General features: G+C 47.3%; 1 protein-coding gene across 3 annotated transcripts in view; it reads right to left on the bottom strand.

The window, feature by feature from the left end:
• The window catches only part of LOC142572637 (uncharacterized), a 120,151-nt gene that overhangs the window by 56,973 nt on the left and 48,749 nt on the right, over positions 1-14,429 (bottom strand). For all 3 annotated transcript variants that reach the window (XM_075681890.1, XM_075681892.1, XM_075681891.1), the window contains exons 6-10: positions 6,625-6,835; positions 4,826-4,980; positions 4,704-4,736; positions 1,363-1,582; positions 570-664 (exon numbers count right to left, since the gene is read on the bottom strand). In XM_075681890.1, coding sequence (XP_075538005.1) covers positions 570-664; positions 1,363-1,582; positions 4,704-4,736; positions 4,826-4,980; positions 6,625-6,835 — 714 coding nt within the window. The remainder of the gene's footprint in view (positions 1-569; positions 665-1,362; positions 1,583-4,703; positions 4,737-4,825; positions 4,981-6,624; positions 6,836-14,429) is intronic.

The raw sequence follows: 14,429 nt of genomic DNA, 5'->3' as shown, positions 1-14,429 counted from the left end.
CCACGAGCTTCTTTGTCTATAAATTTATTCGGCTATTTTAGGGGACAAAACCAACACCCTTCAAGGCTTCTGTACCTAAAGAGAAAAGGGTGCATTGAGAAATGTGTGAATGCGACTATTGCGGTGTGCGCAACCCATCAGCCGCCGCATCGGGCATTACAGCTAGAGGGTACGGTTGTGTTGCACGACTCTTATTCCTCATTTATTTGGCTGCTTTCCCGAGCTGTGAGAACATGGAATATCCTGTGTTTAAAGAAACTCGAACTTCCCCTTTTTTACAACACGTACTCAGTTCTGTTTGCTGAGTACTGTTAAAACAGCTAAACAAATCAGTGCAAATATTTACTGTCTACCATCCATCGCCTCCTTCTTAGGGTGCCAAAGGTTCCCTTATTGTTAGTGAGAACGCCACCTATAGACAAATTAGCGCCGTTTTCGTTGACAGAAAGGCAACGTTGGCGCTCTTTGATCTTAAAATAGGGAGAAATGCTATGCGGTAAATGGCAGAATGTGGGCAATACGGTTGGCAATACAGCTCGAAGAATTTATAAACTCTTGCATCAACTTACAGATATATCCCAATTTTTCAGAGCAGCTTCGTGGAAGCGTTGCAAGTGGAGATGCCAAAAAGTTGACAGCGGGGCATGTGATCATCTCGTGTTTCCTAAAACAGAAGAAAAAACTGTACTTTGAGCAAAGGGGAACTATTTAACGTGAAAGACAACGTGTTAAAAGTCACTAATACTGAAAATGAGCACCGTAGCTTTGCCGCGAAGATAAAATCTGATCTCTTCGTCTTCACAGGTGGCATGCATAGCCATATTGATCTTTTCTAAAGACTAGCTCTTGTAACCCCGAAGTTACCAAATTATACAGCAGACACATAGTTAGCCCCACTTCGTTGCTGTGGAGTCTCTAGCACATGGGAATGACTCGCTTAATTCTGGGCTTGACGTTCATTTGTTTTTACTCACTGTTGGTAGAAAGCAATGCAATTGCGTTTCGCCAAGTAAAAGAATATCAAAATGCCTTGAGTACGATCGTACTTACAGTAAACATTGCCAATAAAGACTCGTTCTTAAGTTTTTTAGAGATGCACATTACGACCCTCCAGTAATTCTGGTCTCCCGAAGTCCGTACATTCAAAAAAATCTTACCCCGAATTATTCTGCACTTGAATTCTGAAAAAAATTACGAGTTCGAGTTCCGTAACTCCGGCCCTACTTCGGTGGAAGCAGCTACGCCACATGGTGTGCGGCATCAGACGGCTCCAAACGCTCATAAAATTCTGACGATCACACATGATCAATCATCGTAAAGATGTATACTTTGCCGTAAGGAAAAAAAAAAGAAGCTGCTTGCCTGCTGACCGTGCTGCCTGCTTCCCATATGAGGAACTTCTCAAGCGCATCCCTAGGCTGGTTGTCAATACGTGTGTAGACGAAGAAAAGTTCGTGGAGCGTTCTTCCTTTCAACAAAGACATGGAGTGGCTACTGCAGAACCGGGAGCCAGCGGTCATGTTAAAAGTACGGCCTTCCGGAACACAGTAGTCAAACATCCAGGATTGTGACCTGTGGTAGACTACAAATGAAAAGAAAAACACAAATTCAGAAGAACTTACAACGCTTGTGATGCGAAGCTCGATGTGAGAAGACGCGTGAAAGTGAACCGCTGATCGCCGTGAACTGCGTCGCCTTGAAACATGCAGCAAGGAGTACTCGGCTAACAATTTTTACGTGAGTGCATTCAGCATGGTGTTAGTTTTCTGCCAGGCGTAAAGACAAAACGCATTTTCAAAATTTCTCCATCAGGCTATAGAACAAGATATATATCCCCTGAAAAGCTTTATGATAAACAGTGCAACGCGTGCGGCGTGTTAGGGGTTTGTGCATGTGCGCGCGTTTATGTTCGTGTGCCTGTGTATGTGTGTGTGCTTGGGTGTACATACAGATGAATCATTTTTCCACTCCACTAGCGTTTCCTTCCCAGAACAACTGCAACCTTAAGAGGGATATGTAAGCCGGCATTTAGTGTTGCTCAAAGCCTGCATAGAAACATTTAACTAGTGCAGCATACTCAGGCGGCGCAAAAAACCCTGCAATTATGCCTTACAGAGCATACTGCGGTGGGCAAATTCAGTGATGACGATGAGCTACAATAAACAGGATCATATTTCTACTGAGCAGAGGGCCCTAGCTGACGGCCATTCCTCGGCGGATGAATCTCATGGCCCTCGCGCGGGCCGCACGTCATCTGAGCCACACGCCCGCTTCACTAGCCAGCCGTCCCTATAGCCAGCCGCCGTTCTCATCTTCCTCGCGGCCGATGCTGATACAATACCAATGCAACTTTGGTCATTGTATGGCATGCGATGTTCTCTCGAACTGACCTAAATATCATCCAAATTGCTTTTGGACTGGTTTATTGTTGTTTCACTGCGAATAGCAGTTATGAGTTGGGAATTGAACCAATCATGCTCGTTAACTGTTCGATCGCGTACACTTTGGGTCAAGCACGGCACGATTGGGATACAAGAGAGAGAGAGAGAGAGAGAGAGAGAAAGAGCCGACTGCTAATATTCATATAAGGCTTCGGCTGTAATGCGACAGCATTATCAGGATCGGCCAGCCCACGCCCTTGATTGCATTGCCAGCAGGATTGACCCGTGCTACAAACCACATTAAAGCCTTTGGGAGGACACATATAGTGCACTGATCTCAGCATGGACCCACCAAGTCACTAGTTTTTATTACGCGGACCCGCCGTGGTTGCTCAGTGGCTATGGTGTTGGGCTGCTGAGCACGAGGTCGCGGGATCGAATCCCGGCTACGGCGGCCGCATTTCGATGGGGGCGAAATGCGAAAACACCCGTGTGCTTAGATTTAGGTGCACGTTAAAGAACCCCAGGTGGTCGAAATTTCCGGAGTCCTCCACTACGGCGTGCCTCATAATCAGAAAGTGGTTTTGGCACGTAAAACTCCAAATATTATTGTTATTGATTACGCGGTGTCCAGGATTGGCGGGGCGTACTCTGCGAAACATACGCCCTAACTCGGGTCGGTAGGCAAAGAAAGCTTCGCTTGAAAGTGCGCCAGAAGTAAAGATGAACCTAGCTAAGGCAACATAACGAAAAGCTTGCTAAAACGCGCGTCTCACACGATCTGCTCGCTAGTGTAGGGTGGCGCGGACCGCATGCGTCTGTTGAAAGCTTTTTCAGATTGAGGGTAAACCTCTCAGTGCTCGTGCAGGGGTTTCCACGATTCTTGTCGGTGGCACTGCAATTCACTGAACTTTACAGGCCTGCCGAGGAGTTCTTTTCAGGATCATGCGGGTTTCCCCGATCTCGTACTCGGGAGTCGGAAGCTTATTACTGTTGTTCGCAGTAAGTGAGCTATGATACACAAAGAGTAACTGGAATCTGGCGCTTATTTGAAGCCCGCTTGCCACTGCTGCTTCTTTCGTCCAAATCTCCTGTATTCTTTTTAATGTCCACCATTAAGATATTAGTACTTCTCTAGTACTCCTAAGAAATATATCTTTACTGGCTGATTGTGCTGATAGTTAGAAAAGCTTGAACGCGTCCAAAACCGCGCTGCAAGATTTGTTTCTGGTAATTATAACTTCCGTAGCAGTATTACATTAGTTAAAGAGGACCTTGGTTGGAAAACACTAGCACACTGCCGATTAACTACAAAATTAGAAAATTTTTTCCGTATTTACACTGATCTCACAGGAATAAATAAAAACTGGTACATTCTCCCTCCCCACTTCATCTCTAAACGATGTGATCACAAGCTGAAAGTTCTCGAAATGCGCTGTCGTACTGATGTCCACCGTAACTCATTTTTTCATCATGCTTCTGGACACTGAAATAGGCTTCCCAAGGTCATCGGTGAATGTAAAACGTGTTCAGAGTTTCTGTCTTTATTGTCACGCAGTCTGCCGCAGTATAATATCATCTTGTTTACTTTCTATCATTTGGCTGGCATTGCGCTTCATGCGATAGTGTACCCTTTCCATTTCTGTGTTGCAATTTTGCACCACAGTTCACGGAAGACCGTTTTGCCGTCGAGATGACTCATCGATGTTACGTATTTTGTTACTTTTACCACCTGTGCTTAGCTGTCTTAAGTTCTTGTCACATGTTCATTTTCCTCCAATCGCCCCCCCCCCTGCAATAATGCCCTTGTGGTGCTGCAGGTACTTGTATAAATAAAAATAAATAAGTGACAAAAAGAAAGAGAGAAATGTCATTCGAATATTTCATGGCGATGTAATATAAGCACTTAAATATAATGCACCAAGTATTGGCGCAACGCCATGGAAACACGATCAGAACCAAATACGCGAAAGAGGTTTGTCGGAATGTCGGAGGTGCGCTAAGATGTGATATACAAGTAGATAGCCGCATTCCTCTCCCCCCTCCCCTCTCCCTTTTCGTTATCTAAGTACGCCGAATGTGTCATGCTTATTTTTTTTTACTCTCTTTTGACATAAATGCCGTTACTGCTGCTTGAACACCGACCTCACCTCTCGTCAGCCCATGAGGCAGCGAAGGTATTATTGCATGCATTATTGAGGATGACTAGCCGGTGCCTACGACTATGACTGTGTGGTGCTGTGTGTAAAGGCGGTAACCTCTGAGGCATACTGGCATGGGGTTGTAAGTTGTAAAAAGGACAAAAAGAAAGGATGTACTTACTACAATCATAAGCCGAGTCATGCTTTCTTAGACCTGAAATAGATATATGGATGGCATAGTATAAAGTTATTCAACATGTATTATCGATATTTAGATCTGCTCTATTGCTGTGAAGGGCTTACTCCAAGTTTTGGTGCTGTCTTCACATACCACTGGGTATAACTCGTCACAGTTTCGCTTGAAGAACCACGGTACGTCACGGCCAAACCACACCGTGAAGCATGACGAGCCCCAGTCGATGCTCTCAGCGTTGAAAGAAACCACGCCGCTCAACTCTCTGCAGTAGGGATAGTTGGGTAAATAGTTATCATTTCAACAGACATCGAATTATGGTATTAAAAATGAAGGAAAGTATGATTGATCCCTCTTTAACAGAAATCTACAGAACATGAAAGTGAAACGTGCCTTCACAGAAGCTGTGTCATATGTTTATTGTACGTGAAGTTTGCGACACGCACAGCTTCAGGAATGGCAGAGTTCACAGCGTGCGCCGGGAATGCGTATACTGCTTCATGCTGGCGTGTCTCTCGCACGACCAAAGCGAGATTCACCCGTTGACGTCACTGTGTTTATGCGTCGCTTAGCGCAGCAGTTTTCTTAGTTGGCGAACATCAGCACGATCTGCTATGAAGGTGCTGCTGCGGTATTTAAAAGACACGGGACTTTCTGACAAATTGTGATTGTACACTGTGTGGCGTGGGATTCGACGGTGACACTGCGTAACACTAGGAACGTATCGCAGACTGCGTGACAGTGCCCATACACATAAACAGTTCATAGTTATCGTGTATACGTATGTGTGTGTGTGTGTGTGTGTGTGTGTGTGTGTATGTTGGGATTTATTTCTTTCCTTTTCTCTCTCACTTATCGCATTCCTATGCCCCTCCCCCAGTACAAAGTAGCCAACCGGAGATAATGTCTGGTTAACCTCCCTGTCTTTCCTTTGCCTTTCCCTCTTTCTCTCTCCGTCGCAAGCTAAGCAGTAGACGGCTTGTAAACAATGATGAAGCTGCACTCCGCAGGCGACGCGGCGTCACAGGCTAAATCAACGCGAAAGACAAATCATGTGCGGAAACTGCGTCCTCACCTCAGCAGAACGCCTGCACCTCCTACACCAGGCTACACCGCGCTGGAGCCTCCGCTGTGCTGAGACTACCGAAGCGCTCACTGTCGCCGCTCATTAGTGTCATGATGCACTATACTAGTGTATGCGCTTTGCTCGTGCTCGTCTCTCTTTATCTCCCACTTCCACTTTCTTTCCCTTTTTATCCCTCTTCACCCCCCTTAATCCTGTTGGCACCCCTGTGAAGGGGTGCCAACCGGAACTACCTCTGGTTAACCTGCCTGCCATTCTATGCATCCTTTTCTCTCTCTCTCTCGATTCACCACTACTTCAAGATTGCGGCGCAATCCCTGTCAAGAGAGCATATTTTACGCGTTCGCGCCGACGTCACATCGGTTACAGGAAGTCGATCGTGGACCCCAGCATAAAACACTTTTTGTGTTAAAAAATTGAAATGCGCGCCAAGTAAATGCTTTTTATCATTGTCTACTTTATCAGGCGTTGTGTTGTTTTGCGAGGGGGAATACACCAATTTAAGAGCAATATTCTTGCTGAACTTTCGAAGCCATGGTTTGTTTGGGCAGACCCATCTTCGCACTTGTAGAAATGTCTCAAAGGCTCTCTAATTGAGACATAGTGGTCAGTGCCTTTATTTTTTTCGGAGCTTTGGGCGTGCTGGCAGTAGCCCTGCAAAAGGGCATCGGCGACGCATCTTGAAATTCGCCGAGCGTGTTCATAGCTTTTGGCAAAGTCTCTGAACCACACGAGTTAAACAACCTATTGATGCGCATCCGTAACTGCCCAATAAGAAAGAAAGCGCGAAATGACACATGCGGAGTTAGGCGTGGGAGCACGTACCTCACGTCTTCCTCTTTCAGGTCAACCCAGAACTCCAAGTCGGTGCGCACCACACGCCTTACGTAGTCCAGCTGTGCCTCGTTCAGCAGCCACACATGCATAAGCGTCGACTGCGGTGACTCCGACAGGCAGCGGTCACGGCTCTCCAGAGCCGTTGCCTTGTCGTCGTAATAGCAATATTCCACGTCATCACTGCCTCGTTCTACGACGACTGCAGATGAAAAGGTAGGGAAAAGAAGTCCGCTTGTAATACCATGTGCACGTTGACCACTGTAGAAAGACTGTTCTGCACAGAATATTGTACTGTATTGTTCTGCTCTTAGCGCGCAACCATTCAAGGAATGCAGCACTTTATGAGCGACACCGCTATATCGAGCTCGAACACAGCGTTTTAGTAGAAATGTAGGCTATAATATAAAAGAAACTGCGACTTATTGCTGGAGATATTCACTACAGTAACGACATGACGCGAAGTAGGCGTAAAAAAAGATAGGCAGACAACATCGGGACACACCTAAGCACCCATACGCTAATAAACTAGGAAAGAGTGGATGAACGGAAAAGCAATGCGAATACGACTGATAAAAATTGCTACTACCTGTCGTTTTACGACACAGCTGATGAAAGAAGAAGAGTGCAGTTTTTGTGCACGAAGAACTATTCTCATTTTTAGGCCGGGTATAAACAGAACCATGACGATGAAGCAGACAGAGGGCTGCGACGAAGGCTGGTTAATTACTCTAGTTTTCCCCACATCTGGCTAAAAAATACAATGCAGAAAGAAATGTGAGACACAGTGCACTGCGTGTTAAGGGGTGGATAGTTCAATTCGATAAAACTTTGGATAAATTCGATGGCCTTTGGATAAAACTAAAAGAGGCTATAATGCATTGCGAAAATAATTTCATACCTACAAAATTCAAAAGAACTGAGCGGAAAACACCGTGGATCACGCGGAGCATAATTCACCTAAAACGAAAACTGAAAAGACGTCGAAGAAACAGGATAAATTCTGCGGAGATAATAGAGCGCGCATGCAAATTGAAATTAGAAATAAAAGGTGCAAAAGACGACTTCTTTTCAAATAAGTTAACAAATTTCATAAGGAATCAACCGCAAAAGTTTTGGCGCTACTGGTCGAAGCCAGAAGGCGTGAGCAGTAAAATAGAAGTGGCAGGTTTGGTCATAGAGGACATGCGCGTTGTAGCAAATACATTTAACACCTATTTCCAATCTGTTTTCACGCGCTGGCCAATATCGAGTGCGCCCGTGACAGCCGCTGACACCCGGATGGGCGGAGTTGTGATAACAGAGTCGGGCATTTTAAACTTGCTTTTGGAAATAGACACCAAGAAGGCGCCGGGGCCCGATAATATCTCAAATGTATTTTTGAAACGATACGCGCAGCAGCTGTCTCCCTTTTTGCAGATTATATTTTCTGAATCGCTGAGTACAGCCTCTGTTCCCAAGGATCGGCTATGTGCCAAAGTAATACCCATTCATAAAGAAGGCAATAAAATACAATTGGAAACATATAGACCAATATCACTAACCAGTTGCTGCTGTAAATTAATGGAACACATAGTTAGTAAAGCCGTCATGACATACTTACAAGAAAATAACATATTATATCCTAAGCAACACGGTTTTAGAAAAGGCTTGTCAACTATAACACAATTATTAGAAATAACACATGACTTCGCATCAATAATTAACTCCAAATTCCAAGCTGATGCTATCTTTATTGATTTTTCGAAGGCTTATGATCGCGTCGTGCACTGTAAACTAATCGAGAAAATAAAGTCTATCGGAATTGAACACAATGTAGTAGAATGGATAGCAGCCTATCTGTCAAACCGAACTCAATATGTTACTATAAATAATTATGACTCGGACCAACTCGAAGTTTATTCAGGGGTACCACAGGGGTTCGTATTGGGGCCATTATTATTTCTCATATACGTTAAGGACATCGCTGATTGTGCAGAAAATGGAGTAAAATTGCGGCTCTTTGCCGATGACTTAGCAATTTGTACAAGCGTGCAAGGAATCGAGGACCAGCTTAGACTAAATACTACACTAAGCAATATAGCCCGCTGCTGTGACATGTGGGGAATGGAAATTAATCTTAAGAAAACACAGTATATGACCATAACTCATAGAAAGTCTATCTTTAGGTTCAATTATACATTAATGGGCAACGATTTAATACAAACTGATACAGTAAAATATTTAGGCATAACCTTTACAAGCGCGTTAAAATGGAATACCCGTATCGATAATACATACACGAAGGCCTTCCGAACACTCGGTTTCTTGCGAAGAAAATTAACTGCAGCACCATCCTATGTGAAACTAACAGCATATAAGACTTCAGTAAGGCCAATTCTTGAGTATGGTAGCATACTGTGGAACCCGCACCAGAAAGGACTCTCACAGAAATTAGAAAGTATTCAAAATAAAGCGTTGCGATTTATGTACCATAAGTATTCTCGACACGAAAGCATAAGTGCTCTTAGAAGCCAGGTAGCACTGCCTACCCTTGTTTGTCGGCGTCGTGTGGCTGTCATGAAATTTCTTTTTATGCTATGTAATGACAACATTAATATAGATAAGCGAGATTACGTGCAACCACCACACCGACACTCTAATAGAACCTGTCATAATAAACACATCAGGCAGTATCCGACACAGTGCGACACGTTTACATATTCATATTTCCCATGGGCAATTGAAATCTGGAATTCGTTGCCAAGGTAAATGGTAGAATCAGATTCTGTGGATGGCTTTGTCGCAAAATTGGAGCCATATTTTGGCTGTTCATGAAAGTATTTGAGTGCGTAGTTCAAAGGTAATGCGTTGGTTGAGTAATTGGACACTATAGTGCACGTGTGATCACATACTGCCTTATGATTTCAAATGTAAATATTGCAATGTGCTGAATAGGGGTGTTTTATAGATCCACGATAACTACAAGAATATTATACGACTAATATTGCAATTGTTTTGAGTACCTTTTTCCCTAATTCATGTGAAACAAAAAAGTGTCTTGTGTTGAATACCAGTGCTGTTCTATGGCAGTTCTTCTTGCATTATATAATTTTTTGTTTTTTCTTTTTATCCTGTTTTTCCCATGCTCATGTGTATATTTTACAATCCACTTCCTGTTTGGGCCTGTGCAAGGGCCTACACTATTGTTAAATAAATAAAGTACTACACATACGTGGCCGCGCAGAATAAAACGTAACGCCTCCGTGCTCTTGGCCACAATTCAACAAACGACGCTGGGATCTTAACATATTGTTACGTGTGGAAAGACACAGACGAAAGATGCTATTTACACGCTATTTACACTGGAGCCAGGCAGCCAGACTGACACTCACTCGTGCCATGGGCACCGACCAACTTCTTCGTCGTTCTCACTTCGGCTCGTCTCTTGAGCATCGCTCGATGATATCGTAATATTATCCCCCCGGCGGCAAAAGCACCGTCACGGTGCTGTTAAATATCCAAGGTGCATGGAGAGTTGTAGGGCTTGAATCGGGCAACGTGGACAATGTCACTGGTTGTCACAGCGGAGGACGTAGTGGGCGTGGCTAGAACGATTTCATAGGTGACATCGGTCACTTTGCGTATCACGCGATATGGGCCTGTGTAACAGGGAAGCAGTTTTTTCACAAAGGCCGACTTTACGCGATGGTGACCAAAGCAACACGAGGGCGCCGGGCACAAAATGGACATCACGGTGACGGAGGTCGTAGCGTTGTTTCTGCTTGTCTTGAGACACTTGTAGACGAGCGCGCGCAAGTTGGCGAGCATGGTCAGCATGGGCGATTGCATCACGGGCATAATCGCTAGTTGAAGCTGTGGAGGACGGAAGCACAGTATCCAGTGGTAGCGTCGGTTCGCGGCCGTACAAGAGGTAAAACGGGGAAAAGCCAGCAGTTTCGAGACGGGAAGAGTTGTATGCAAAGGTAATGTAAGGTAGAGCCAGGTTCCAGTCACGGTGGTCGTCTGAAACGTATTTGGATAGCATGTCTGTAAGGGTGCGGTTCAAACGCTCAGTGAGGCCGTTCGTTTGGGGGTGGTAGGAGGTGGTAAATTTATGCTCTATTGAACAGGCACGCGTGGATGTCGTCAATGACTTTGGCCAAAAAGGTGCGGCCGCGGTCTGTAAGCAATTGACGCGGAGCACCATGCATCAAAATGATATCATGTAGGAGGAAGTCCGCAACATCAGTTGCGCAACTGGTCGGAAGAGCACGGGTTACGGCGTAGCGGGTGGCGTAGTCCGCCGCGACTGCAACCCACTTGTTTCCTGATGTATATTCCGGAAATGGGCCGAGAAGGTCCAAGCCGACACGATGGAAGGGCTCGGCTGGGATGTCGAGCGGCTGCAGGTAACCAGCGGGGAGCTGGGAAGGCTTCTTGCGTCGTTGGCAAAGTTCACATGCGGCGACGTAACGTCGTACGGAACGGGCAAGGCCTGGCCAGAAAAGACGGCGACGTGCACGGTCATAGGTTCGAGATACGCCGAGGTGTCCTGCCGTTGGTGCGTCGTGAAGCTCTTCTAGAACGGTGGAGCGGAGGTGTTTAAGTATTACAACTCAGAGCCGTCCGGATGAAGCTTACGACGGTACAGAGTACCGTCGCGGAGGACGAAGAGGCGTAGAGTAGCATCGGCCGGAGAGTGTTCAAAACGGCCGATGAGTGCTCTGATGTAGGCGTCACGGTGTTGCTCGTCGGCGAAATTAAGCAGCTGGGATACAGAGAATACGCAAGAAGCACTGGCAATATTGGAGGAGTCAGAGTCGTCAACAGGGTAACGCGACAAACTGTCAGCGTCTTGGTGCAGGCGGCCAGACTTGTACACTACGGAATATGAAAATTCCTGTAGCCTCAAAGCCCATCGACCAAGCCAGCCTGTAGGATCTTTTAGCGATGAGAGCCAGCAGAGAGCATGATGGTCAGTGACTACGGAAAAAGGGCGACCGTAAAGGTAAGGACGGAACTTCGCAACCACCCAGACAACAGCAAGGCATTCGCGTTCCGTAATGGAATAGTTGCTGTTACGTTTCGCCTACGACGCGCGGTTTAGCCGGCGCGGCTGCAACAAAGCGGCAGACATTTTGGCCCGTTCGGCGCCGCCGCTACGCCTCCCCGCCAAGCGCGTCCAGGCATGTTCCGATGCCACGTGTCTTCATGTGCGTGTGTGAGTGTATGTGCATATTGGTGCCCACGCATGTCGAAGCGCGGCAGCCGAAGAGAGGAGCTCCCAACAACTGTGAAGCAAGGGGGTCCGAGCGGCGCCGACACGACGGCTGCTCCTCCTTCTCTTCCCATTGTGCCCACGCTTGTCGAAGCGCGGCAGCCGGGGAGAGGAGCTCCCAACAACTGTGAAGCAAGGGGGTCCGAGCGGCGCCGACACGACGGCTGCTCCTCCTTCTCTTCCCATTGTGCCCACGCTTGTCGAAGCGCGGCAGCCGGGGAGAGGAGCTCCCAACAACTGTGAAGCAAGGGGGGTCCGAGTGGCGCCGACACGACGCTGCGTCACCTTATCCCATTGTTCCCGAGCGGCACAGTCACGTGCTCGTCTATAGAGGGGTTCCTTCTTGCCCTCAACTGCGAGAGTATAAAAGCAGCTGCCCCCGGACGCCAAAAGGAGGGCTCCGATTTCTTCTGTTGAGTAAAGTGCACTCCCGTCTCTCTACTTCGGTCAACCTGACCGCCAACTCTTTGCGATGTTAGAATAAACAAGTTGTTTTGTTGTTACCAGTCGACTCATGCTTTGCCGGGACCTTCGGATGCTTCCAGTTGTACCCCAGGCCGCCAGGCCAACGCTACCCTTGGGGCTTGCGACCCAGGTGCAACATCGGGCGTCAGCGCCGAGTTCCCAACAACTCGCGCCAGCGGTGCGATTACAACATTGCGCTCCGATGGTGCTAAGAGGCGGCTCGCATAAGCAATAACGTGATCCTTGCCACGTTGACGCTGGGCTAAGACGGCACCTACGCCATGACCGCTGGCATCTGTACGTAATTCTGTAGGGGCATCAGGGTCGAAGTGGGCGAGAATGGGTGGTGAGGTTAGAAGAGTGACAAGACGAGAGAAGGCGGCGGCTTCTGCAGTACCCCACGAGAATTGTACGCCTTTCTTCAAAAGATTAGTTAGGGGCCTAGAGATTGTCGCAAAATCTGAAACAAAACGACGAAAATACGAGCACAGCCCTACAAAAATTCGAACGTCTGCGGCTGTCTTCGGAACCGGAAACTCTCGGACAGCGCGAGTTTTGTTGGGATCAGGTTGTACTCCGGAAGCGTCAACGAGATGGCCCAGAAGAGTAATTTGTCGGTGGTCAAAACGACATTTGGACGAGTTAAGTTGCAGCTTCGCCTTTTGAAATACATCAAGTATAGTTGTGAGACGCTCAAGATGAGTGTCGGAACGTTGGCGAGAAGACGATGACGTCGTCGAGGTAGCAGAGGCATGTGGACCATTTGAAACCTTGGAGCAAGGAGTCCATCATACGCTTAAAGGTGGCAGGGGCGTTGCATAATCCAAACGGCATTACTTTAAATTGGTATAGGCCATCAGGTGTGATGAACGCGGTTTTTTCTCTGTCCCTATCGTCAACACCAATCTGCCAATATCCCGAACGAAGAACAATAGACGAGAAATGGCTGGAACCATGCAGGCAGTCAAGGGCGTCGTCTATACGTAGGAGCGGGTAGACGTCCTTCTTAGTAATGTTGTTCAGATGGCGGTAGTCTACACAGAAGCGCCACGTGCCATCCTTCTTCTTAACCAACACCACAGGTGACGCCCGGGGACTCGATGAAGGCTCAATGATGTTTTTATCGAGCATTTTGTTCACTTCATCTTGAATTACTCGGCGTTCCGCCAGAGAAACTCGATACGGTCGTCGGTGAATAGGCGCAGCATCGCCAGTAAGAATGCGATGCTTGACCGCGAGCGTCTGACCTAAAGGGCGATCGTCGAAGTCTAAAATATCGCGGTAGGATGATAATACTTCGCAAAGGCCTTCAGCCCGCGTAGAGGACAGGTCCGTCGCAACCATATTCTTTATGTTGGGATCGACGCCCGAGGCTGGCGCGAGGGGCATGCTAAGCTCGCGAGAACCATCGGTCGATAACGCTGCCACGTATTGGTCGCCGAGACAATCAATGGTGGCAAGGCAAATACTTTGCGGTAGAATTTACTTTGCCAATCCAAAGTTACAGACAGGCATTCAAGTGTGGTTCGCAGCAATAGTAAGTGTACCGTGAGGCACGGTGACGTCATACTGTATTGGTATGTCGGGCAGAGGTGTGACGAGGTACTCGCCATCAGGAACTGGTGGCAAAGACAACAGTTCAATGTAGGCAATGGACTTTGGCGGCAGGCGAAGAAAGCCGGTGGAGCGTAAGCGGCAGTGGGGTGCATCAGAAGGTTCTGCGAGCATCGGCAACTCAAGGCGAAGGGTACTGGAAGAGCAGTCAGTAAGAGCAGAATGGGCGGAGAGAAAATCGAGGCCGAGAATGAGGTTGTGGGGACAATGAGCAATTACGGTGAAGAGGACAGGAGTGTGGCGGCCGGCGATGCTGACACATGCCGTACACATGCCGATGATAGGCACAGTACCGCCATCCGCAACGCGGACGACGCGTGCCGACGCTGGGGTGAGGAGCTTCTTCAGTCATCGTCGGAAGGCAGCACTCATAATAGAAAGATGTGCTCCTGTATCGATGAGTGCCGTGACAGGATAGCCGTCAACGTCAAGAAGGTTTCGGTTAGTAGGTAATGTG

The sequence above is a fragment of the Dermacentor variabilis genome, chromosome 2 (assembly GCF_050947875.1).
Source record: "Dermacentor variabilis isolate Ectoservices chromosome 2, ASM5094787v1, whole genome shotgun sequence".
In the NCBI taxonomy this organism is placed as follows: Eukaryota; Metazoa; Arthropoda; class Arachnida; order Ixodida; family Ixodidae; genus Dermacentor; species Dermacentor variabilis.
The sequence above is the reverse complement of the archived record's forward strand: the minus strand, read 5'-3'. Positions and strand labels throughout refer to the sequence as shown.